At 44.1% G+C, this 26814-nt stretch overlaps 1 protein-coding gene across 1 annotated transcript; it reads right to left on the bottom strand.

Moving 5' to 3' along the window:
• Positions 1-2995: 2995 nt before the first annotated feature.
• Positions 2996-21806, bottom strand: LOC120402206. Its single transcript, XM_039532652.1, has 10 exons — positions 21511-21806; positions 21149-21188; positions 15221-18187; positions 12142-13875; positions 10879-10944; positions 8834-8934; positions 7474-7538; positions 6544-6695; positions 6091-6243; positions 2996-3629 (listed from the first exon to the last, which is right to left on the bottom strand). The coding sequence occupies exons 1-10, from the start codon at positions 21637-21639 to the stop codon at positions 3295-3297; spliced, it is 5742 nt and encodes a 1913-aa protein (XP_039388586.1). The 5' UTR covers positions 21640-21806; the 3' UTR covers positions 2996-3294.
• Positions 21807-26814: the final 5008 nt, after the last annotated feature.

Here is a 26814-nt window from a genome sequence, read left to right as displayed (position 1 = left end):
AGTGGGCAAATTTTTTGGCCCAAGGTCCACATCTGGGTATGGAAATTGTATGGCAGGCTATGAATGCTCACAAAATTGGGGGTTGGGATGCAGGAGGTGGCAAGGGCTCCAGCTGGGGGTGCAGGATCTGCAGTGGGGCCAGAAATGAAGAGTTCAGAGTACACTATGGGGCTCCAGACTGGGGCAGGGGGTTGGGGTGAGAGCTCCGGCTCTGAGTACAGGCTCTGGAGTGCAGGAGGGTGGAACTGAGGGGGTCAGAGGGCAGGATGGGGCTCAGGCTCCAGGCAGTGCTCACCTCAAGCAACTCCCAGAAGCAGTAGCTTGTCCCCTCTCCGGCTCCTATGTGGAAGCACAGCCAGGGGGCTCTGCATGCTGCCCCGTCTGCAGGCGCAGCCCTGCAGCTCCCATTGGCCATGGTTGCTGTGGGGGTGGTGCTTGGGGCAGAGGCAGCATGCGGAGCCCCCTGGCTGTGCCTCCGCATAGAAGCCAGAGGGGATACATGCTATTGCTTCCGGGAGCAGTGCAGAGCATGGCACATGTGGAGCGGGGAAAGCCCTAGACCCCTCTCCCCAGCAGGAGCTTGAGGGCTGGATCAAAACACCTGAAGGGCTGGATTTGGCCCCCAGGCCATAGTTTGCCCACCCCTGCCCTAGGAGGTATATTCTACAGTTCGTTGCCAAACCACAGGCAGTATCCAATAATGCTTAATTCAGAATGGGATGAACACCGGGGTAGGGAGGAAGCAACTGGAACTGCTCATTGCACCTATTTGGGCAGGAGCTCTCCTGTTGCACAAAGCAACTTGAACTAGCCTTTTACACCAAAGGAATGCAGTCACCTTGCACCAGAGATACCACTCAGCCAACTTACCCCACAGAGCTCATTAGCCCAACTCCAGTTTTGGATGAGGCTTTCATAATCACACTCTTATAAGCTTCATGACAGAGAACCTCAGACACTGTCCTTGGCAGGCACCTGCAGTATTGCACCCCAGTTCATCAAGTGTTTGTGAACACACACTCCTGGCTGATTAAAGTAGACAGGCAGTAGCTCTGTGCACTGCATTAGTGCCAATGCGTGTCAGTCACAGACCAAAATGGAACAATACAATGACATATGGTTGCCACCTGAAAGAATAAAACAGTCGAAGTAAAGTGCAACAGTAGCTGTAATGTTACTTTGAGAGGTATCCCAGCCTGGGTGATCCTTTCCCATGGCTGGCCTCAACTTCCAAACAAAGAGGTGGTCATCATTTCAGGCATAGGACCTAAGTGATGGACCTCTGCTGGTTAACCATCCTTTCCCTCCTCCCTCGAAAGGAAGGAGGGTTTAGTGCATTTCCAAGTTATTAGGCACAGGAAGAATCATTGAAACAGGCACTGTGCAGGAATAGCCTACCAAAGTATACAGCAGCTGATTTTTTTCTGTGGAAAATACTGACCTCTGGTGGTCTGACAGAATTGCACTGAAATTCAATAAGCATTTTTCAAGAAAACATTCCCATAGAGTTTGATAAAGATGAGAAGTAGCACTGGGGCAGAGTTGCTGCCATTGGCTAGGTGGGAAAGATGGAGGAAGAACGAGGCCCTGCTCAAATCCACTGAAGTTATGGGTTGTTTTTTAACCCTGCAGTACAGCATAGAAGAATTAAGTACAATTTGGGCTTTAAACCCCCCTAGGTAATTGGCATTTGACATGACCATAAGCATACCACTTATTACAGAGCAGAAGTTCATGTTGGGGCACATCACTGTAGCCTAGGTTTTTTTGTTTGTTTTTTTGTTTTGTTTTTAAGCCGCATGCCTTACAGCTCTTTGCCAAGAACAGCAAGGTCAGGAGTTAAAGCTTCTAAATAAGTGACTTAGCCTGAGCTAGTTACTACTCCCATTGCTGTCAATGAGGGCTGAGCACTTGGGAAAGTCAGGGCACTTGCTTAGAAGCCCTCTTTAAAAGGTCAGAGTGGTGGGGGGGGGGCTTGCTTCTGAATAGTGAGGGTGGGGCTAGGCTCTTTCCTTCTACAGGGGCCTCTACTCCCTTTGGGGGAGGAATAGATCTCCCCTGTCACTCCTGCTGCACAGCCCAGGGGATGAGAGACTTGCTTTCACCCACAGAACAAGCTAGAACCTGGCAGCTGCATACTCATGTCATCAGGCCTGGTTCACTGCTGAACATGTTATGATGCAGCAGGGCCTGCAGGGGAGCTGGTTCTCCAGACCAGTATCCCAGGTTCTTCTTCCACAATTTAACCTTGATTGGCACTAGTAAGTCAGCGACCAGCCCACCAGAACAAGGCACTGCCATCCACTGTGGGACTGGGTCAGATAGAGATAGGATGTGAGGAGGAAGCTTACAGAGGCTGAGCAGCTCCAACAGGAAATAGGCCTGAAAAAGGCTATTCTTTCATTGCCTTCAGAGCCTGACAATTAAGTTGCAGTCATTTTATAAAGTCTATTTTATTCTAGTGCAATGACAAGGATAAGACATAACAAAGATCCCCTCCCCTCCCCTACATGTTAAGTAGGATCTCAGCCCCCCTCCAAAAACCCCCCATAAAATTTCAAGCACAATACCCCATTATTTTCAGACAAGTCATTTCCATGACGTTCTCGTTTAAAATGATAAAGCTGGAATTCTGTACAGCTAGAGTTTAGAGGTAAGACAAGATGGGACATTTGTTAAAAAGACACCACCTTTATGTAAATAAATTGTTTTACATTAGCACACGTACACAAAGACGGCAAAGAAAGCAAGATGGACTACAGAGTGCCTAGGTAACAAGGGAAAGAAAAAAAGGAAGGAGGTGGCAGGAAGACCAAGGGCAATGAGTTAAATTAAAGCAGTACCAGGGCAACTTACTTCTGGTTTTCAGTTGATATATTTGCCTAACAAGAGGCAGTTAACTTGCTTAAGCTATAATCCTTTTCACGTTTCCTGTTAACTGAAGTCTTCCATCCTTCCCCACTCCTTGCATCTAACACCAATAGTACGCAAGGTGTACATTTTCCATGCATAGTGAGATACCAGCTTTATTTACAGGCCAGCTGTTTGCAGAAACAACTCCTTCCAGTCACAAAGAATCAGCTATATGAAACCTACAGACAGTACAAGGATCAAGAATCCAACCAAGAACCAAAATAAGTTTTGAGCCACAGCACTGTTCACTTTAGCCAACAGAAACAAGTGTAGGAGATCCAGGATTGTTCAAGTTCTGTTGAAAGGAATAGGCCATTTCAGTTCATGAATGGTAAAGAGGCAATCAGTAGAAAAAACTCAAACTTTCAGCATAGGTTTGCTTTACAAACATTCAGATTGCTCAAAGGAGATTCTATAAGTCTCATTTGGGTGGGCTCGCACTTGTGATGTCCATTCTGGGGGCTTGGCTCTGAGCTTTGGCCGGAAGGGATCTAGGATCAGGTGGTCACCAAGGTTACTCAGATTGATAGAAGATACAGGCAGCTGAGACTGTGCTGAAGGTGTTCCACTTGCAACCGGCTCCTCAATACAAGCCTTCTTTGTGCGTCTTTTCCTGAGTATTGTGCACAGAATGCTTGCCACCACCACGAGGATGAAGATGAAGAATACTGTAGTACCGACTAGAATTTCCAGGTAGCTGAACAAACCACCAATACCTAAAAAGAAAGATGGCAGTCTATATATTCAGCCTCACACCAGAGTTTATGAGTCTTGTGTTGAGAGGCTAACTGCCGGTGGGGCTTTTAGTCTGAAGGCAAACCGCATTCAGAATGACCCTCCACTGCAGTCTCTCTAGCTAAGACTTTCTAAAGCCGCGTGACTTAGGAGCCAAAGTCCTAGTGACTTTCAATAGCTCACGTTCCATTTTCAAAAGTGACTTTGGAGCGATTATTGCATGCAGTGTTCTGGCAGCTCCCAGGATATTAGAGGGGAGGTGGATGAGGCAGAAGTTGGTCCAGTAAAAGATGTTATCTAGCCCACCTTGTCTTCCTTTGGAGACATTGAAGAAATATATGGGACTTTGGCTTCTAAGTCAATTAGCTGACTGACTTTTACCCATTAACTGTATGTTTACTCATTAATTACATGCACCTTTGAAGCAACTGCTCTATGCTCTGCTATAGCTGCAAAAGTCCAATTGCAGCTTCTTACTGTGATAGATGTGATGTAGTCTGGGACAAAGGCAGTGGTCTCCTCACTTCAATCCTCTATCTGGTAGAAGATTTTAGACCTATGAATGGTTTCCAGACCCAGCATAATGTTTTACTCTGATTCTCTTACTGGGGTAGAGCTCCACTAGCAATACTTACAATCCATTACAATTTGAGACCCAATTTATCTATTCTAGTTCTCATTGCGGAGAGAGGGGAGCTCACCTGGTGGCACATGGGCATTCATAGACTGGAAGGGACCTCAAGAGGTTGAGTCCAGTCCCCTGCCCTCATGGCAGGACCAAATACTGTCTAGACCATCCCGGATAGAATTTATCTAACCTACTCAAATATCTCCAGAGATGGAGATTCCACAGCCTCCCTAGGCAATTTATTCCATTGATTTCAACTGCCCATTTATTCCCTACAAATCCCACTGAAATGTTTATAGTACACTTTGTTCTCCCGTTAGTTTTGGAAAAAAATTCAAAATAAATAGAAAAAAGGTAGTTTGGTTAGAACTAGAACTGGCTGAATAAAAGAATTCATGAATATGGGCACAATTTCATTTGCCTTTCGTGTTTTTGGCAAAGGCATCTGGAGCTGGCTAGTTTTGTTAAATGGTTTGGCAAATTTTTCTGAACATTTCATAAGTCAATTAATTTGAGAAGAGTTAGCTAACAAAGGAAAGGCTAAATTAACAATGTACAACTATTCGGCGTGATTAGATTAACCAACTAGTTATTATCTGACCCACGATTTATGCCATCTGTTTTGCCTTACGCAACCAGGCCCAAGAGTTGTGTACACACTGGAAGAATCTGAACCCCTTTCTTGCCGTCATCTGCAGAGTTCCACTAAAATATGAAGAATTCCAAGGCAATGTGGGGTAGTGATTAGGGTTCCTCGGTCCCATTGGCCAATTCTTTTGCAAACCCATATGCCAAATTCAAGAATGTAGGAAGATAAGTCATAGCAAGTAGAGCTCTACAGCAGATGTAGGGAGGGGGAAAGGATTAGGAGTGTAATTGTCATAATTAATGGAGTGAAGCCAGTCAACCCAGGACAAACCTGCCAAGCAGAAGCCTTATTCTGAAAGCCAACAGGCTGGGTTTTGAAACACTATTTTCATGTACTGGCCACGGCCTCACATTACGGTGCCCAGCCAGTTCTCAACAATATTGTTCCTCAGCCTGCTCAGCAGAGTGTAGATAGGTTTGATCGTTAGAATTCTAAGAGTAAATTTGGTTTTCAACAGCTCCGGGGGGGGGGAGGGGCGCGCGGGGGTGAGGAGAAGAGAAGAGGAATCTCTTCCTAACTTACAATTTACCACTGGAGAATCTTGCTCTGAACAATAGCAAACTAAAGTGGTTTTTAAATTGATACAAACCCCTCAGTGGGCACTCAGCCTCACTTTAAGAGCAGCTGATTTCTGTTAGCATTAGCTCTATTAGAAATCAGTTAAAGATAATAAGCCAAAGTAGGAGTTCTACTTCCTCATGGAGAAGTTAGAGTACATCGGACACAGCCAGCATTGATAGTCCTTGCAAAGAAATGGGAAAGGTTCCTTGCTGCCTCATCCAGGGCTAGGCACAAAGACAGAATTCTTTCAGCAATAGAGTTATTTCTAAAATCAAACTTAATCCACATTTAACAAAGCGAAGATTCATAGTGATTATTGTTACAAAGGACTAAAGTCAAGAGATTAAATACAAGTACCTCACAGTAAGTGGCTAAACAGTTCTTGCTACTCATGCCTGTTGAGAGCATTTCACAGTAAGCGTCTGGACATGAAGAACTCCTTTGGCATATGTTGTCACAACAATAACTGATTAATTCATTCAGTTGTGTGGTGTCAATATACCCCTAGTACTTGTATTTGAAATGGTATTCAAGAGCACGAAGCTGCATATTTAAGATGCAGCACTACTAAAAAAAAAGATAAGTATAATTCTGTCTCCTCTACCTGATTGTGGAATACGGACGCACAACGTGCCAGATTTAGTCGGAGAGCGATCTTCGTACTCTTTTTTACAGCGACATAAGTAAGTGCCATCTTCGTTGAGGCAGTCAGCCTCATCACCACACATTCCAATTCCAGAGTTGCATTCATTCACATCTGCAGTGGAGAGAGCAGGTGCAGCAAGTCTGCCGTAGAGCTACACAAGTGCTTCTTCAAAAAGAGGATTTCCTTAAAATATCCATCACCTTGAACTAATGCGTTATTCCCACCCCAATCCAGATTTTTTTTTTTAAAATGAAGAGGCTACATACGAATCAAGTTACACATACATACAGTGCTCCAAGCCAACTTTACTCAAGCTCTCCTTTTCCCAAGCCAGATCTATCATGTTCATTGTTAAGCCCATTGCAAGGGGCAGCAGCAGCTTTGAACAGTTCAATAATGCAAAGCACATACCTCTAACTGACAATAAAGCCATCTGCAACTTCTCAGCTCCCATAGATTTGCCAATGAGATCATTCAGTTGAGAATGGAGTAAGACAGACAGATTCCTTTCCTCTGGTTTTAAGTGTAACCAGAAAGTGAATGTTGGTTTTAGGTCATTTGTCCTGCATTAAAGCAAAGTAACTTCAGCTAAGCAGAGAAGAGAAATGTCCAGCTGCATATATGTTATTACTGAACTGGGCTCCACAGCAGGAAGTCATTCTCCATTTATCTACAGATCAGGTACTAGATGCTTCCTCTGATATATGTCTCAACCTTAGAGGGACTTCTTCTAAAGGGGAGAGGAGTTTGTCATTTCCCTTTCAATTCTTGGTGAGTTGTGACTGAGACACCCCTCCACATGGAGCGGGATTGAAACCACTAGACTCATTTTTCACTAGGCTGCAGACCGGCCATTAGACAAAAATGTTTCAGTCTCAACCAACCTTAGCTTGGTTTACCTGATGTCCTAAATGAAGGGAGGGGGAGAACCCCAAACACAAACTTACCCTCAGAGCCCTTCTACCATCATGTGTTCTAAATTTCAACCGGAAACTGGGAGGGACTTTCAGAATCATTTTATTTTAATCCACACCAATAAAGCCTCCGTGCAACACTACCTTAGACATTAATTTTTGCAATCTCATTCCTATGGGATTGCATACTACAGCCAATTTGATGTATAAAAAAAGTTTTCCTACTCAGGAAAAGCCATATTTGCAATCCAAAGTAGAAGTCTTGCTTGATCATGGCAGATGGAGGAGGGATGGCGAAGTTAGAGCAGCTAACTAGCATCTAAATTTTCCTTTTATGAAAAAGGACAGTTCTAGATAAGACACTGCATCAATTGCATTTAAGTGATTTTGAGTGGCTGTAGGGGGTCACACAGTCAGCCAGCCATACCTTTTGATTTCCTTTAACTTGATTTCATTGACTTTGCTTACCAAGAGTTTCAGGTTCTTTTGTATCTGCAAAGTAACAGAATGCAGAATGTTGATTTTCATAAGGGGATGGCCAAAGCTTAGCCAAGTACTACTGTCAAGCCTACTCTAAACAGACTTCCTTACAAAGACAGAGGTCTGTATTTTAGTGGTTCTACAGATACGGTGGCTGCCCGGGGAAGAAAAGTTAGTCACCAATCTAAGAGGAGTCTTCCAAAGACTACCGGACACCTGTCCTCTAGACCAGTTCTCAACCTTTTCCATGCCAGACCACTCCCTATCTTCCTTTAGTTTGGACTCCCATACAGCAATATGAGAAGTTCAGGGGGAATTGTAACCTCCCCTTCCCCCAAGTACCTTATCTCAGAAAATATTAAATCCTGTAGTAAATGTGGCAGCTGTTTTGACTACAAACCGTAGGCCAGGAGGATTCTGTACCTGTTTCTTCCTTGCAGTGAGTCAAGCTAGGAGGTGAATGCTGTTAAAGTAGCTGTGTTAATGCCAAACACCGAGGTCTTTTCAGTGGGAATTTGCCCAATTCCAGCCATCAGCTAGCTAGCCACTGGAGTGGCTGCAGTGGTGCAAACCCCTAGCGAAGACAAAGCTGCTATCTGCATGGGTGGATTTACTGGTGCTTGATGCTAGATAAGCTGAACCCACCGAAGACAGCAGCTTTGCCGGTCTATACTAGGGATTTACACTAGTGCAGCTATAGCAGTAGCAGCAGTCAGTATAAATCCTCAATGGAGCCAGTTTACCCAACCTGGAGTATATGACCTATGGCTGGGACTTGAATGTAAATGCAAGTCCCAGCTCTGAAATGTCAGACATTAGACACCAGTCCTGTGCGCCACAGAACTGATCAGTTATAACTTCATTCCTATAGAGGAACAGGGTCTCTCTTGAAAACAGCCACATGTAGCAGCCTTAAACGTTTGTAGGTCTGCTCTCCTTAAGTTAGGTAGCATTGGGTGGCAGCTACTGTAGCAGTTAATTTCTTCTAAAAAATGAGTGTTAAGGCCATAAACTGATCTTATGTTGATCTTTGTATCAAATTACAAGCTAATAGATTGGAATATTATGGTACTTTGAAAATTTATAGACTAAGCATTGTCAGAAACACACGGATGCAAGACACTGGACTGGACACTACAGGGTTAGTTTTGGAACAAAATTAGAATATGGTGAAAAGATGCACAGGAAGGGGCATTTAGAAGGTCTCTGGATGTGAAAGCTGAGACAGAGCGCCACAGAGGGACTGTGCACTGGGATGATCTTGTCTCAAGGCAGTTTAGTAGCACAACACAACACATCCATCTTACGTGAAGCTTAATGGATTCCATGAGGGCCTTTTTCAGCTCATCTCTACTACGTGGGATCCATCCCTTGTGTTCAATTTCACTAGTTACTTCAAACAAGACATCTGTCAAAAGAAATAAAACCCAATAAGACCTTAGCAAGGAGCTTCAATTGTACTGAATTTAGCTGTGTAATTATGATCTAAGTTCTGTTCTTGCTAACACACAGCAGGGGGATAGAACACAGCCAGAAGAGCTTAACCAAGAACTTTCTTGAATAAGTCAGTGTCATATTAGGCTGATCCTTTTAGAAGTTGTGCCACACAGACAGAACAATGTTTGAGACAATCACACGTTAGGTTACTATTTATGCAGTAATATTAGTGTTATGCAAGTATTTACACCTTTTCACCCAGAAAGGTTACACACTGTGCAGTTTAGAGTCAATCTGTAGCCTTCCACTCGCTACCAGCAAGGCAGTCTCCTTTGGGATGACAAGCCGTTTAACATGATATTTTTGCCTCTTAAGTAAAGCCACCCTCTGTGCAGCTTAGGTAGGTAGAATGCTGCAAGGGCAATTTGGATAGGATGCCAAAGTTAAGACTACCCGGATGCAGGTTTGCTACATGTATGTTTATTCAATGACATTTACCCTCTTCATATATGAATGAATATTAGAAAAATTAGGACTGACTATTTTTGCAGGTTGGTTCTTTGGCTCACTGCTCACAATCTGACGTGCAGCTGTTTTTTTTAAGTTGATTTTGGTCATGCAAGGGACAGGTCGTTATATCTGTTCCCCAACTGGATGAGCATCATTTGATTGGGTTTCTGGCTCAAATTCATGGAAAGCAAGCTGACTTTCTAAGAGCATTTGAACATGAGAGATTAAAGTTAGCTGTCTCCCAACAGTCAGGCCGGTAAAAATTTCACACTATTCATAGACTAACAAGTGCATGAATACAACTGCGTCTAGTTCTTAAGTATCCAGGGAAAAATTTTGCAGTATCCACCCAGTTCTAGTTAATACACCTACTCTTGGGAATCATGCTTTGGGATCTTTTGCTTGCTTATGAGACTTCCTGTTTAAAAGGCACAGATAAGGTGAAGGATGCTTAGTATCTCATCCTGTTCCCACGAGATCAGAAATCTCCAGTGAGTTATAAATGAAAGCACAATAAATGAAGGTCCATTGGCACACTGCACAAATAACTACTGATGAACGAGCACCAGTTTCTTTAAGTGTTCAAGGAAACAGCATATACACAAGCACAAAGATAACAAACAAACCAACAGACCTCACATGCAGCTCAAGCATTGAAATACAAAGATAAGCAACCTTAATTGAAACCCTGCTCCTGTCAAAGTCAAGGGGGGGAATTCAGGATCACAACCCTGGCCTGGGGCTCTGGAGAACAGTGTTGTGAAAGATTATACCATCACCAGGCTCCAAATGAGGACAGGTGTCTCCAACCTTGGGCTGGGATCTTGGTCTATCTAGCCCAATCTGTTTAGTAATTTATACCGATTGTGAGGGGATGTGTTGGTTGACAGCCCCAGCCCCCAAATTGGCCCTGGGTAAGAAACCCTGCTGCCCCTGCCTTTATTTCAGGGATTTTTCCAGGACCAGCAGGGGTTAGACACAATTAGCTTGGTTTGGTAGGTGGTTCTTGTTAGCCTACCTCTGAAGTGCTATATAGTCTGCTGACAGGGGCTGGCTGTGGCCTCAGGAGAGCTGAGACTGGCAAGGGAGCCCACTCCAAGGCTTTCAACCTAATGTCACATACAGGCTCCCCTTCTCCTTTCCCCTCATCCCCAGAGGCATCAGCTGCTTTTTATTAGTTATCGAGGGCATTGTATTCTGCTGTAGTATACACCATATAATTTTATTGTTCATATTTAGTCATTAAAAACCCTGACAAGTCTTCAGTTCTAATTTATGACTATTAGCTGGAAGCAAGTGGTTCATTTCCCATCTTTAATCTGGTTTCTGGTCAAATGTTAAATGCTTGTCTCATGTTTCAGAACCTCACCCATGATAAAATGCTTCCCCTGCCCAAGTCAGTTACCTCCAGGATTGTGCTGGGATTCCAACATGGTATCATTTTTGAGAGAGGTGAAGATGGAAGCCATATCTGTCAGGGTGAAAGAGAAAGGCCAATTTGGTAACCACCGAGTAAGGCTAAAAGGGAAGAACACAGTTTTACTATTCAATTATAACTTTAATAGAAGGGCCATTTGTGCTAGTGATGCTTTATAAAGAATAGGCCTAGTGATCAGGTTACAGTCTGTGGTGCTTCTGCAATAAGGAGTCCTGAGCTGGTCTTATAAAAAAAACCACACACACGCCACACACACAAAGACAAGTTACACACCAAAAGCCTAAAGTGGTTTCCCAGTGTTGCTTTGAACTTGCTAGAGCAGCTGTGCCATAGCACTGCTCTAAGTACAGAAGTTCTATTTAATAAACTAGAGTCTGGTACCATGTGTTGGATCTTCACAATGAGAGGCCAGTAAACTAAGGGCACGTCTACTCTGCCCCACAGTTTGGAGTCAGAGAGATAGTACAAACACAGGACTTTTACATTCACACCCACAGCATCCACATGGGGGAGCTACAGCATAGCACTCTGGTGCTCAACTATTTACACTCCCTTAATCCAGACTGCAGGGCAGCATAGGTATGCCCTAAATTCTCTCCCCACCTCATGAAGTGGCAGTGGAGCGTTCAAAGATGTTGGACTCCATAACTGACATCTTAAAAGTGGAGGTTCACTAAAGTTTGGTAGGGAAAGAACAAAAAACCCCACACCCATCAGTTACAAACCAAACCTGTGAATTTTGAGGCAAGTGAAAGAGTGAGTTTTAGAGAAGGTGAGGCAAGAAAACAAGCTGACAAATGCAGACTATTGCAGTTTTAACTGTTGAGAGTCAGTATAAGAATCTCAACAAGTATGGCAGAAATGTAGGCCCAAGTCCTGTTAAACGCTATAAATGCTGAGAGAAGAATGTGGGCCTAGATGTCTAGTGCATATAACGCCCCCCCACCACCACCTTTCCTTCCTTTGATACAGCTAGGCACAGAAGAGGTTTATAGAGATGTGCTGTTTACGTTCAGAGCAATGGGGATGGTGAAAATCTTCATGTCAAGTCATCCAACACTTCCTAAAGTTATTTCTGACCCTGACAGGAAGCATCTTTCTGAAGCAATAAAAAAAGCCACATCCATAGACACTAGAAACACTGTCTTGGCTATTGCCTTAACATGACTACATTTGACAATCCAAGTAGATAAGTAAACTTTATATGGTTAAATTAGAGCAACTACTTACCAAAGGAATCTCTCTCATGTTCTGTTTTCAAGGATGCAGTGTCCTTTGATACTCCACCAGAAGAGGCATAGGAAGAAGGGGATTTTGTGCTCATGATCAGTGGAGGTTCTGTGTCTTGGGTTACTAGAGTGCCAAGGTGTGCAGTAGCAGCAGCTGTCTTTCCCAACGGGCCACTTCCGGTGCTGCTTGGGAGAACAGGTTTGAATTCAGTAGCAGTGGTCTCTGCACGGTAACTGCTAGAGACATCCAGCATGTTGTGTAGGGCTACAGTAACCAGGATGGACTCGGTTTTGAGAACTTTCTTAGGAGTTCCCAAAATAAGAGGCTCAACATTAAGTTTAACATTTTTGAGGGCAGAAGCTGGCTTCATGTACAGATCACCTTGGTCATTTCCCTTTCTGTGTGTTTGATGTTCATGATGACTTTCTTGAATGCTTCTCTCCAAGTTCATCACATACTGTACCAGACCAGTTACTTCTTGACCATCCCCGCTCAGCCCCGCATTAGCCTGGAAGTCTTCCACAAAAGCAGCAGGATGACTGGCCACACTCTCATCGTTCACATGGTTTGACTGGAGAACCTCTCTGTCTTTGATCGGTGCAGCTCTAAAGCTTTGAGAAGAGGTCATTCGAATGTTCTGCTCTTCCCATGTGCCCTGCAGAGATTGCAAGCCATGATGAGGAGTAGGATTTCTATGCACAGCTTGAATTGCCTTTGTCTGTAGGTCTTCCATAGTAGCTGGTCTCCAGAGAGCAACTGAGCTGTGCTGGGGTCCTACTGACTTTGTTGTTTTGACACTTCGCATCTCCACAGATTTCATGGGCAGAGTCTCTGAGACCGGGTTCGAGTGGATTGTTGGCCTGTCCACAAGTTTACTGAAAGCAATAGTTTGCTCTCTCTCATTTTGGATGTTTAGCCTCAATACATTTAATGCTGGGGTTACCATTAGAAAGTCCGAATGTTTTTCTTCCCTACTGTTTTCATTATCCAAAGATTTCATAAATTGCTGCCACTTCAGATGAGTGCGGAAGGTCATGTTGTCCATGGCTTTTAAGAGAGGGATGTGTGTGTTGTTCCCAAGAACAAACCTTAAGAAAGTTTCTAGTCTTGGTGAGCTTCCATTTTTGTCCCAACCTTCTGTGTCTAACGTAGGCAGCTTGTTAAGCTGTTGATTTTCATTATGAGCTGTACTGGTCTTTACAAAATCCAGAAGACCTCTGTAGTGTTTTATGGGTGATTTAGGGTAGAATCGGATACTGCCATACTTAGTTCTCCTAGTTGTTTTCTGAACTGGCTCTTTAGGAGCTGCAGTAACATTTGTAGATCTTGAAGTTTCATAGTCTTCGAATACATAATATTGTCCTTTGAAATATTTGCGTTCACGGTGTAAGGAATTGCCCTTGGACAGAAACACGACATGGACAGCCAAAGCCTGAGTAGCAAAGATCAGAGTACCTTGGTTCTTACAAGCATAAACTACTTTTCTTTCCACACTTGACAAGACCCCTTGAAAAATTATTTTATCTGGGTTTTCTTCACAATCTTCCTTCCCCTGAAATCCCTTTATGTAAATCAGGATGTGTTTTTGGGGGCCTGCCCAAATGGTCCAGTTGCACCAGATGTTGGTTTGAATACCACTATGTGCCGGTGGGGAAAATGTCCCAATTTCATCTTTCAAGGTGACGTGGCAACTTCTTACAGGAAGATACAGCAACAACCAAGGTAATTCTGGAACTGGGGAGGAAGGATAATGCATGGAAGGAAAAAAAAAAATCAGTAATATCAATCTTCATTCTAGAAACTTTAAAAAAGACAAACAAACCTTGTTTACAAGCAAAGCCAATTCCTTCCATTATAGGAAGAGACCTGTCTGAGTGCATTCCTACTGCAAGGTTGTTTTTCTACCTTCTCTTGCTTTAAATTGTAAAAAACCCAACATTTAAAGAGGGAGTAAAACTATTCCTGGTTAGCTATGCAAACTGGTATGACTCTGCCAGTTCTCTGCACAGTTTCTTCAGTTACCCCTTCCTAATGGAGGAAAATTCTAATGGTTAGGGAGAGAGCTGGTCAAGTTATTCATTATGACCAGAGACAAGTTGTCAGTCTAATTTTTAATTGTTTCCACCAGCTCTATAGTTGGGCAGACTGCTGGGTAAATCATTTGCTTGATTAATTGAAACAGTCAAGTTACTCAAATATTTGCTCTTCAGCCAGCTCCACCAAGAACCATGCTAGCTGGATAGCAAGAAGCTGTCCCCCAGGTCATCAGGATCTGGTGGTAGCAAAGAGGTTTAGTAAGAAACTTTGCCACTGACACCCGAGACAGGACTGGTGAGGAACAACTAAGTTCAAAAAAGAGTCTCACACTCCCAGGACTGATGGGACAATGAGAAGTCTGCAGAGAGGGAGGAAGCAAATAGAGCTCATCAAACACCCTTTTTGGTGATCACAAGAGGGCATAAATGATCATGCTTCCAGTAATGCCAGTCACAAGTACACTGGGGTCCAAAATTAGATTGCAGAGAGAGAGAGACAGACAGACAGTTGTTATTCTATTAGAGCCAATCAAGATGGGCACTCAAAAGGGGACACAATGCCCTTCAGACTAGTGGGAGGAAGAATTTTGGCACATGGGCTGCCTAGCTGTTACTAAATGAAACTTGAAACCCACAACTTCGATTGTCCCTTCAGACTACAGCTAGGACACCAGTTCCACAATCCCAGTCATTAGAATTCCTAAACTAGATTGCATGTTAGTGCAAAGAAACTCCTATTTTTTCAGATTTCTCTTGGACTCATCTGCTGAATTGATCAGCATTAAGAAGAATTAGAAGCTGGTAACTGCATACTTTGCACAACAGCTGTAAGCATTCAGCATCAGATGAGTGTGTACAGAAACTTCTAATTCAGCATCAATACTGTATGCATGCTGTAGAGTATTGCTAATGTAGTTACAATAGCAGAGTGCTACAGAAGCCGCAGTATCCCCCACTCCTCAACCCAGCCATATGGTTGCTCACAATTTAAACCCCAAGAGACAGCAAGATTTACCTAGATACACAGTAAATGTTAAACATACCAATGTAGTTCAGGAAGACTCTTGCTTCTGAAGTTGATGCATTCTCAGGTGCGCGAGCAGAAGACGATTGGACAGGATGTGAAGCTATGCTCTCTTTTGGTACCAGTTTCTTAGCTGGAGTCAGAGCGTTACTATACGCAGTAGCAGAGCTCTGAGAGGCACTGCTCCACTCAGTGGTTTGCTGCCCTTCATGAAGTTTTGTGGTATCTGGGAATATTTGTTTCAGTGTTGTGTTACTCATCTCCTTTACAGGCTCAGTCAATTTAACTTTAGTATTCATGGCTATGTGCTCCAGAGGTGGAGTAGCCCTAGTGTTAGAGGTCATAAGACCATTTTTGAACATGAGCTCATTTTGCTTTACTCTATCCGTCCTTGTTACCACTAAGGGTGTTTTAGCGAGGTACTCAGTTACTGGAGAAACTTTACTTGTATGGCCCTCAGATCCAAGACGTCCAAGCTGAGGTTCTGGTTTTAAGGCTTGCAGCTGAGTGGTGTCTGAGAAGAAGTTGCCAGTGATTAAGTTTGTGATTAAGTTCCTTTCACCAGCCTTTCCAGGTTGTGCAGTTTCTGCCTCATGGATGCTCTCCTCTCTCTCACCTTTTAGCATTGATTGTTGGACACCTATTTTGCTTTCTTGAAGAAAGAAGTTAAGAGACTGTGTTGTACTTGGGAGGGCATGTCTGTGTTCTGTAGCAGCTGGAGACCCATAGCAGTCACTGTGTGGCTTTGAGGGAGGCTTGCCTTCCAACAGGTCCTCCTTCTGAGCAGCTGGATGAAGCAGCACAGTTGTACTTAGAGGGATATGATCTAGCTCTGTGTCAGCGTCAATGTAGTGGCTGCTTTTTGTTCTCAAATGGAGCTCATTTTTAAGTGCAGCTGGAGGAAGGGACGCTTCTCTACTTGGGATGACAGGCTCCAGTTCCATAGCAGTCAGGGGAAAGGTCACTTCTGTACCTGGGAAGGGGACAGGTCTCAGTTCTGAGGCAGCTGGAGGAAGGGGTGGTTCTGTACTTAGGAAAGGGATGACAGGCCCCAATGCTGAGGTGACAGGCTCTGTTTCTGTGGGAAACACAGGAAGGGACACTTCTGTGCTTGGGAAGAGGAGAGAGCCTGGTTCTGAGGCAGCTGGAGAAATGGATGGTTCTGTATGTGGGAAGGGGATGACTGGCTCCAGTTCTGAGAGAAGGACAGGAAGGGAGGTTTCTGTACTTGGAGTGAGCTCCAGTTCTGAGGCAGCTGGAGGAAGAGAAACTTCTGTACTTGGAACCGGCTCCAGTCCCGTAACCAGGCCCACCTGCTGGCTGCTTTTCATGCCCAAATAGAGCACCTCTGACACATTTACCTTAGCAGCAAGATGCAGGGACACTTCTGTACTTGGAAGGATGCTTTCTAGTTCTATAGAAGCTGAATCCACATGCTGGATTTGGAGCCTCAAGTGGTGCTCACCGTCTGACAAACTATATGGTGCTGCAGTAACCAACGTGATTTCTGGCTGGTCAATGACTTCCATAGAACTTTCCAGAACAGAAACATCAAGAGGGTCAATAGTTTTGAGGTTCGTTGTTCTCAGATCCAGTTCAGTTACAGACTTATCTCCACTGACCCTCTGAGTCGAACTTATTTGGTAACTTCCAGCTTTATCCATTCCCCTTGTCTCAGGCTGTGACCGATCACCAAGCACCACTTGATCCTGATTGGTCATTCTGAGGCTAGGCAGTGAACCTTTCACAAGGCTATCACTGTGACTGCTCATCACTTTATAAGCCAAGATGTTTGACTGCAAAAGATTATCATTCACCAAGGTAACCGTGCTGAGACTTTGGGAAGGGGTAGAGCCAATATCATCGTCTCCTATGGTTTCTACTCTGTCATGGGCTAGGGAATGCAAATACGAGTCCAGGACAGGGTAACTCAGAGGTGTTGGATTTATTTTCAGTTGTAAGTCTCCCATATTAGTTTGCTTCAAACTAGTGAGTATGAAGGACATTTCGCTCTCTGGTCTTTTTAACTCCAAAGATTTCAAGGGGTCAGTTAGATGAGAAACACTTAAGTAAGGAGTCTCAGAAAGAAAGCCTGGAAGACTTTTTGGCCTGTACACCTTGCTAAAGTCCACCAGGATCTCTTCACACTCTGAGGGTCTCAGCTTCCAGATATCAGGTGCTGCAGTTTGGGTTAGTCTTCCAAAAGACTTTCTTGTGCCAAGACTCTTCTCTGTGTCCATTGATGATGTAGACAAATTGAGAGACTCCAGCAAGCTCTGAGCTTCTGGTTTCAAAGGTTGAGTCCTTGCATCATGCTGAGGTATAAGCTGAAGAGAACTTTCAAGAACTGTGACATTTTGACCTTCACCCCCTACCTGTAATAACCCTGTGTTATTAAGTACAGTTGTCTTGTTAAGGTTTTTGTTAAGATTCTCAGTACTTGAAGCTGTACTAATGTTTGTATCATCTGAAATCTCTCCATGGTATATTACTGATACTTTGTTAGATCTGGGAGTGCTGTGACTAGTTTTTTTTGATTTTGGAATAGGGGGTTGAGAAACTAAGATATCTTCAGAAGAGGAGTCAATGTCACGGTGTTTGAATATATAATACTTTCCTTTAAAGTATTTGTTTTTAGGGTTTGAAGAATACTTCATCAGAAACACTACATGGACAGCCCGGGCATAGGTGGCAAAGACATGAATCTTCTTGTTCCAACAAGCATAGATGACAGTGTTTTCTACTAATGAAGAGACTCCTTGAAATAGGATTTTATCCTCATTTTTGTCACAGTCCTCATCAGTCATAAATCCTTTGATATAAATGATTATGTGTTTTCTGGAGCCTGCCCATATGGTCCAGTTGCACCAAATATTTAGCTGAAAATGGTTATATGTTGGAGGAGAAAACTCCCCAAGCTTTTCCTTCAGGACTCTATGGCAACTTCTCACAGGGACATACACCAACATCCAAGGGAGCCCAAGCTCTGGAAGACAAGATGAGAGAGAGAGATTCAAGCTGAAGCCTTCCCAGAAAGAAAGTGTTCCCCTTCATCTCAGAAAGATTTCCGCTCTCCTGCTTCAAACAAAAAGGTCTTCACCCTCCCCTGCACCTTTCCCCTCAGTGAGGAAGTATATTTACACTAAAAAGACCATGCAAGTAATTTGCTAGGAGCCAAGTCCCAGATCCCCAGGCTTATTTAACTGCTTAACTCCCATTGAAATCAATGGGCAAAGCACCTAAAAAGCCTTTGAGGATCTGGGCTCAGCTGCTGTGGCTTGGGAAGTAGAGAGGTGTGAAAATAAGGCCATGCCTACACTAGCAAGCTTACAGCAGCACAGCTGTACTGATGCTCTCATGTAGAGACTCTAGGCCAATGAGACAGAGCTCCCCCATCGACATCATTAATCCACCCCCAATGAGTGGCGGTGGGTATGTCACTGGGAGAAGCTCTCTTGCCAACATAGCACTGTGCACATTACTGCTTATGCTGGCATAATTGATGTCACTCCAGAGGTGGAATTTTTACACCTCTGAGCAACATAAGGTTTGCTGGCATATATGGTAGTGTAAACATACCCTTACCTCTAAAGAAAGTCTTAGGCTAACATGGGTGGGGCTTGAGTTACCAAAGATGGTTTATAGAATGATCACACCCCAGGAGTACAGCTCTGAAGTTTTCCAATTCATATATGCAGATGGAAAGTTAGACAATCCATATCTAGGTTTATTGTGATTTAAGGAAAAGCTACCTCCAGTCCTGGGATGGTTCTAAGAATGACTCATTTCCCAGCTGTACAAACCTTTAAGAGCTAGTTAGGTACTCAGAGGTCAATAAGGTTAGAAATGGAATCAGTAAGCAGTGCTCCATGTGATCCAGTGCTTCTCAGCTAGAAAACTTTGAGCCAGATATTTTACTTTTGGGGATAGGAGATTTGGACACTGATGGCAGGAACTGGTAGCATCTAGAAGCAAACAGTGAGAAAGCATGTCCCCCTGCCTCTGCCAGCACGCGGCTGAATTGGGAGATAAGTTACCCAGTGCTTTTTAATATGAACCAATGTCTGAAGAGCAGGTTAAAGCTCTCTAACTGCCTGGAGATGCTGCTGCAACTTGCAGATCACTGAGCAACGGTATTTGGCACATCCAAATTTACCCAGATCACTATGGGACCTTAGCATTCGCAGCTACACTGGAATCTATTTGGATGCACCACGCATTCGAGACGTGCCTTTTGTCACATGGACTGCAGTTAAGCTTCTTTTTTGGGAGACTGCCTAATCTATATAAACTAAAACTTCTGCTTTAAACGTTCAAACAAATGAGTCTTGGTGAATTGCCATTTGCATTGTCAGCATTAGGCAAGGTCGTAAAAATGCAGTTTCACTTAGGATTCAAAGGCAAACACAATCCACTAGGAGTGACATGGTTAACATGTGTTGACACAAACACTTCCATGTATACAAGCCCCAAACAGAGGCAAGGGCTATTAAGGCACAACTTTGTTGAGCAAAGTAGCTTTACAACTGCTTCAGCAAGTTTGTCGAGCCCTTTGACAGGAAGATGAGACAATCCATTAAGTCTTCCCTATCTCTGCGCCTACAATTGGGAATGAGCCCTGTTTGATTTGCACGCTCCATATCTAATTGCACTCCTTTGACACAGCATTATGCTGCCATAAAAAAACCCACAAGCACTGCATTGCATTCCATTGGAGCATTTTTCAGAGTATTTTCTAAATTAACTAAGGTGAATGCAGTGATGCTATACTGCACATACTGGTGCAGAGAGCTAAAGATGGCAAAAAAATGCATCTTTGCCCCTTCCAACACTGGTGTCTCCCCTTTAATGAGCAGTAGCAGCTTCCAAGAGGAGGAGAAAAAAAAATCAGTGACAGAGTCTAAGAGTAATTTGTTTTACTTGCATTCATTCACCAGTCCTGAAATGAGATTGTCAGACAGCATACAGGGAAATCCATTCTTCAAGGAATCTCAGCCCAACACCAGTACCCCATTCCTAGGAAGCAGCTTTGCCTCAAGAAGATCACAGCAGAAAAGCAAACTCTCCTGCTGCTTGCACAGCTCCTTCTCCTGGGATCCTGCCTCTACACAGAGCCTTGCATAACAAGGAGCAACACCACAGCGTCTCTTTCCAGGTCTCAAAACTTGCTCACACAGCAAGGAACAGTACTTGGAAGACTATAACAGCACCACTTGGTGAGGCCTGCCATAAAATGATGCGGTGGGTGGGGGTGGATTTACTTCTGAGTCTGTGCTTACACCAGGATTCGTAATACAGCAGCTATAGAACACGCCCAATACAGAGGGGGAATTTTTTTGGAGCAGATGGCCCAGTAACTGACATCAGTTCAGTAGTTTTGGGGGGCTGTTTCCCACTCCTAGTCCTCATCATTTTAAGAGGGGGTAATCTAGCTGGAAAGCCAATAGATTTTGGTGAAGAAAAAAGGGTTAAACTAGGAGTGGTAGAAAGAGGCTAACTCAATGAACTGGAAAACCCATCCCTTGGGCAGGAAAAGGTTCAGCATTTGCCATAAAAAGTATCTTGAAGAAAGAAGGGCCCATGAGGCTTAATGTACGTTCAACCTAGAGACCTCGGATTGTTTTTTCAATCTGGCTCTGCCACCTGACTTACTGATTGTTTGAGGGAATAGTATTAGTTGCAATTAAGTGTTTCTTCCTTAAGGCACCAATTTTCCAACAAGAATCTCTGAAGTGTTTTGTAGTTTGGGGGTGGAGAAGGGACTTTTATTTTCCATAGCTCTTGAAGTAAGGTACCCCCAAATACCACTCTGCAATATGCACGTTCTGCAACCATCTTTATTCCTGCTGGCCTTTATTCCAAAGCCTGGGCAATGTGCAAGTTTTGGACTTAACTGAAACCTTACTTGGCTTAAACAATAATGGTGTAGTTAAAATTTAATTCTTACCTGGTTTCACCTCCTGAGACTCTTGCAGGGACCTGTTTGCCTGTAAAGAAAACAGAGGGTTAGTTCTTGTTACAGGAAAAAGGCACTGTGAAGGTGTTCAGAGCTGTCTCCTTACTCATGGTCACTTTAACCAAAGCCTTGTAGCAGCTGATCACTACCTCTGCCAGGTTATAGAAAACTAGCTTTGATGGTTTCTAGTTTCCATCTGTGGTGTATGAGGAGGAGAGAGGAAAGTGGGATTTATAGAGGAACAGAGACTGGATACTGGAGAGCTTAGTTTACTGCATTATGGGGAGGGGAGAGAAGAGGGGGTCTACAGATTTATACTCAGGACAAACCTTCTACTGTTCTCTAGTACTTACCCTCTCTTCAGCTTTAGTCACATTGGGGCGGGACTTCACTAAGCCCAAGTGAACCTGCTCATTAAATTCCTGTCCCAGGGAAGACAAGAATAGAAGGAGTGGAAATACTGAGAAAAGCAAAGGTTTCATGGCAAAGTTTTACTGAGAACCTACATTAGGAAGAAAACAAACCAAAACTCCCTCCCAAAGAATAAACAACCAGGTCTCCCCAGACACAGCTAGCATGACAAACTCTGTTACTCTGGATTTCCTGGTTCATCAGCTCACCCTCCCTCTTTGGAAAATACCCCCCTTATTATAGAAGGGGTAGGGGGAGAGGTAACTAACTTATACACTTCCTGTCTACTCAGGTGTTGTCTATTATCTAATCAGAGCTGCCAAGTAGCATTCCCTAGGAGGAGGAGAGCTCTCTCATTTGGAATGAACTATAATGCATATTTAAAGATTCTCTCCTGCTGCTGGAGGACTTTGCTGTGTGTTTCAATGAGATATTTAAAGGGACACTGTCAGGAGGTTTATACCAAACAAAGACTTTGACCTTGTAAACATTTTTGGCATATGCTTAACTCTACCCACCTGAGTAGTTAATGGGGACTATTCACATCCATACAGCTAAGCAAGCTGGGGGCCAAAATTAGAAAAAAATCAATTAAGTTTTATAAAACCTACTATAAACATCCGTGTTTTCAATAACATTTTTTAAACCAGCTGTCAGTGAAAGCTGAGATGTACATCTTTCCCTTACTGTGTTTGTAGCTCAGGCATGGCAGCATTATGCTAGTGGATGAGAAAGGGAATCAGACTTGAAACACAAATGAAACTTATCTCATTGTATAAACTGAAAGAAGCACAAAAAGCAAATAGGCATGTGTAAATTAGCTGTTTAAAATTCTTTATCCTGTAATACTCTTAACATGTCATTGGTAACACACACAAGGCAATTAGAGTTTTTAACTTGATAGTGTCAATTTAAAAGGTCAGTCATAATTTTTTTAAAAATCTTTCAAATTGTCACAGCTGATGTTCAGGTAACTGCATATCTCTTTATTCTCATGACAGGACTCACAATTAAAAATCCAGGGGGGTGGCAAAGCCAATGTTTGATTTGGTTTTCTTTACAGCAGGGTCTGGTTCTTAGAAGGTAAAGCTGATGGTCCTGCTCTTGCAATGAGTTCTGTGTGGGTGGATCCCTGCACTTGTGCACAGATCCATGAAGGATCAGGACCTAACTCATTTAGGCCCTTAGTCTGAAAATTGCACCATCTGGGCAGACCTCTGCATCTGCACACAGCTCCATTGACTTCAGTGGGGCTCCACTGGGGGCACAGGGACTGCCTGCATGGAGCTCAGGGCAGGATCAGGACCTAAGCAGTTGTACTTTAGCTCAGGGGTGGTTATATTTCATTGGCAGGCGAAGTGATCCCTGCTTATAGCAATTTGTAAGGTACATTTGGGTCGTTTGAAATGAAAGGCACTTATAATGATCATAACACTTATTAGAAATAACCTATGAGACATTCATGGTGGTGTAATGATGCCCTGGTCAGATCACCTGCAAGGATCAAACCCAGGACATCTGGATCTAAATATATAAGCTTCTAGGTCAGTGGTGGGCAAACTACGGCCCAGGGGCCACGTCCAGCCCTCCAGACGTTTTAATCCGGCCCTTGAGCTCCCGTCAGGAAGTGGGGTCTGGGGCTTGCCCCGTTCTGGCGCTCCAGCCAGGGAGCAGGGTCAGGGTCTTTCACCACTCTGCAACCACTCTGGAAGCAGGGGCATGTCCCCTCTCTGGCTCCTATGCATAGGGGCAGCCAGGGGGCTCCGCACGCTGCACCTGCCCCAAGTGCTGCCCCCATAGCTCCCATTGGCCAGGAACCGCAGCCAATGGGAGCTGCAGGGGTGGTGTCTGTGGACAGGGCAGTGTGCAGAGCCGCCTGGCTGCACCTCCTCATAGGAGCTGGAGAGGGGACATGCCGCTGTTCCTGGGAGTTGCTGGAGGTAAGCGCTGCCCAGAGCCTTTCCCCCGAATCCCTCCCATGCCCCAACCTTGATCCCCCTTCCACCCTCCAAACCCCTCAGTCCCAGCCTGGAGCACCCTCCTGCACCCCCAATCCCTCATTCCCAGCCCCACCCCAGAGCCTGCACTGCCAGCTGGAGCCCTCCTGCCCTTCAACTCCCAATTTTGTGAGCATTCCTGGCCCGCCATACAATTTCCATACCCAGATGTGGCCCTCGGGCCAAAAAGTTTGCCCACCCCTGTTCTAGGTCCAGCTCCACAAAGGTATGCAGGCTCCTAACATCCACTGGAATCAACAGATGTTAGGAGTCTTAATATCTTAGTGGTTCTGGGCCCTAGCGCCTATGTTGAAAGGCAAAGTCCATTTTCTTGAGCCCAGCAGAAGACACATAAATATCTAAGTCAGTGTAGGGGCCAAAGAGACACACAATGTTACACTTGTGAAACAGCATTAAGGCTTCTACTTTATACTCTCTGGAGCCTGCAGCCTCTAGTGAGTAATTAGATCAGTCACACTTTCAAGGTGTCGGCACTTAGCCACTAGAGTGTGACTGGACCACACACAGTTGAGCAAGTCTGACATTCCATTCAGCAGAAGGCAACAGCACAAATACACATTGGGGAGGATAAACACAAACTGAACTAAGCTGTGGGACAGTAGCCTGATCTTAAACCCACTGAAATAAAAGGGAAAACTCCCACTGCCTTGAATGGGCCCAAAACCTGAAATCCTAGTTTGGGCAAAAAAAAATTTTTAAAAAAGAGTTTACCCAAGTGTGGATGTCAGGCACTGGTTGACTGGGAGTTTTGCATGACTAACGACTGAATGACGACTGGGAGTTTTGCATGACTAACGACTGAATGACGTCTGGGCAAGGATTTCAGGAATTGTAGGAGACAGGATTGGTGTGCAAATACAGATACTTGTTATTCACTCCCCTCCTCTGTATAAAACAGCAGGCAGCCTATTAAGGAGCATATGGCTTAATTGACCAGTCACACCGCCAATCCTTGATTCCGTATGGCTGAAGATTTAGACAAAGCAAATAGCTTGCTAACAGCCCAAAAGCTGAGTTATGTTCTCATACAATGTTCATTGGACATTTACAAATAACAAGAAAATGTGTAAAAATCAAAGTCTGTCTGCCGATAACTGAGGCTACCTTCCCTGGAGACATTATTTCACTGAAGAAAACAAACTGCTCTAGTCCTGAGCAAGACTTCCAGCCAGGATCAGGAGGGTTTTCAGTTTCTTAGGCTGCACATTCCCTTCTTTCCAGACTGTTACATTTGTTGATAACATCTAAACATGATTGCCATAATGCCCTCTTCTTTGCCATCTTAGTCTTTATCCTAAAGTTGTTTCTCTCGAACTGGCAATAAACAGGACTTTTCTGTGGCCCTGCTCAGTGTTGGCAGCTGTTGGAACACTGGACACAACCGCTGACAGGTGTAGTCTAGTTACTCTGCTCAGGACACAAAGGAGGTGCTAGTGATTCTCTACGTGGAGAGACTACTAGGGAGCAAGGATAGAGGAAGCCTTAGAGAAACCCTGAGGGACAGCCAAGGTCAAGGCTGACGTTCATATTGTGCCAACCAATCCAGCCTCCCCTGCCTTCCCCTGCCCCAACCCTGGAAGAGGGTTGTTTGGATGCTAAGACCCTGATCCTGAAAAGACGTAGGCGTATGCTTAACTGTACAGCCTGTGAATACCCCTGCTGAACTAGAGCGACTCCCAGGGTTTACAGATCAGCATGTGTGTAAGTCTCACTCAGGGTCTGCTGAAGATGAGGTTTGGGCTCAGGGATAAGGAATTCAGCCACCATGGCTTGGCTTCCCCATTTGAAGGTGTTAGGGCTCGGCTTTTCTATTATGGATATTGCACTAATTCCCCATTGTGCTGGGCTCTGTACACACATACAACAACAAAACCAGTCCTGTCCCAAAGACAGGAGACAGCAGGTGGATGCGTCAGATGGATGGGGGGAGGTACACGGTAACATTGAGGTTATAGCAGTGATCAACAGTACACTAGCTGTCGAATCATTATCAAGGCTTTTATAAGCATCACAGCGGAGGTGCATTTTAAGAGGAGTTTTGAAGGAGGATAGTGTAGTGACCGGGCAGATTTTTACAGGGTGCTCCTCCCATTCAAAAGGGGTGGCCCGGCAGAAAGCACGAAGGAGCTTGTGGGAATATTGGGCTGATGGTTGACAAAGGTATCATTGGTGGAATGGAAGTGGGAGTCAACGACTGAATAGAATATAGGAGGTGATAGGCAGGATGGGGATACAACAGGAAGGACTTTTAAAATAATGAAAAATAATGCCAAGTATCAGAGGGGTAGCCATGTTAGTCTGGATCTGTAAAAGCAGCAAAGAGTCTTGTGGCACCTTATAGACTAACAGACGTTTTGGAGCATGAGCTTTCGTGGGTGAATACCCACTTCATCGGATGCATGTGACATGAAGTGGGTATTCACCCACAAAAGCTCATGCTCCAAAACGTCTGTTAGTCTATAAGGTGCCACAAGACTCTTTGCTGCTGAAAAATAATGTGTTTCATGCTGCGGAGAATGGGGAGCCAATGGAGGGATACAAAGGATTGGGGGAGTGACACGGATGAAAGAACAAGCCAAGAAGCTGGTCTTTGCAGCAGTGTTTAAAATAGATTGGGGTGGGGGAGGCGGAGAGGGGGAATGGTATTTGTCAAAGCCAGAAAGGAGGAGGTTGCAATCAGCCAGGCTATTCCTGCTTTATAGATAAATATACTTTGCAATCTGTCATTCCTCTTCTATCTTCATTTTTCTGGTTGCTGTCAATGGATGCATATGTCTGGTTCTTTCAGTTAAAACTTCCATCAGAATCTGGAATTTTTCTGTCAGTGAGATTTCTCCATCCATAATCATGTGTGTTATCTTTGCACTCTCGAAAATATGAATTGTCCCATCTCTTGCGCTTCTGTACTACGTGTGTGTCCATGAAGAGGTAACTATTCGTTTTGTGGAGAATAGCTTGTCTGGGTGCACAGAACCAAAAGAACATTTTAAAATTTATAAGGGTTTCATCTTGATAAGCTTTAAAGCAACTGTTTTATATCAAGATTTAGATTTCGTAATCTAAACTGTGACCTATAGCACAGTTAAAAATAGGAAGTTTACTGTATTGGCTTGTTTGCACATTTCTGTTTCTAGCTTAGTAAATGAGAAAGCGTAGATGATGACATTTATCATAAGTCTGAGTTTATTTTTATTTTGCTGATAATAAATGTTTGAGCAACAGTTTTTT

The sequence above is a fragment of the Mauremys reevesii genome, linkage group 3 (assembly GCF_016161935.1).
Source record: "Mauremys reevesii isolate NIE-2019 linkage group 3, ASM1616193v1, whole genome shotgun sequence".
Lineage (NCBI taxonomy): Eukaryota > Metazoa > Chordata > Testudines > Geoemydidae > Mauremys > Mauremys reevesii.
The sequence above is the reverse complement of the archived record's forward strand: the minus strand, read 5'-3'. Positions and strand labels throughout refer to the sequence as shown.

Coding starts and splice junctions, on each gene's coding strand:
- LOC120402206 (XM_039532652.1), bottom strand. CDS start 21,639: ATGAAACCTTTGCTTTTCTCAGTATTTCCACTCCTTCTATTCTTGTCT. Junction 8,935..10,878: donor ATCCCAGCACAATCCTGGAG/GTAACTGACTTG, acceptor TTCTTTTGACAG/ATGTCTTGTTTGAAGTAACT. Junction 6,244..6,543: donor GGCTTTATTGTCAGTTAGAG/GTATGTGCTTTG, acceptor TCTCCACTGCAG/ATGTGAATGAATGCAACTCT.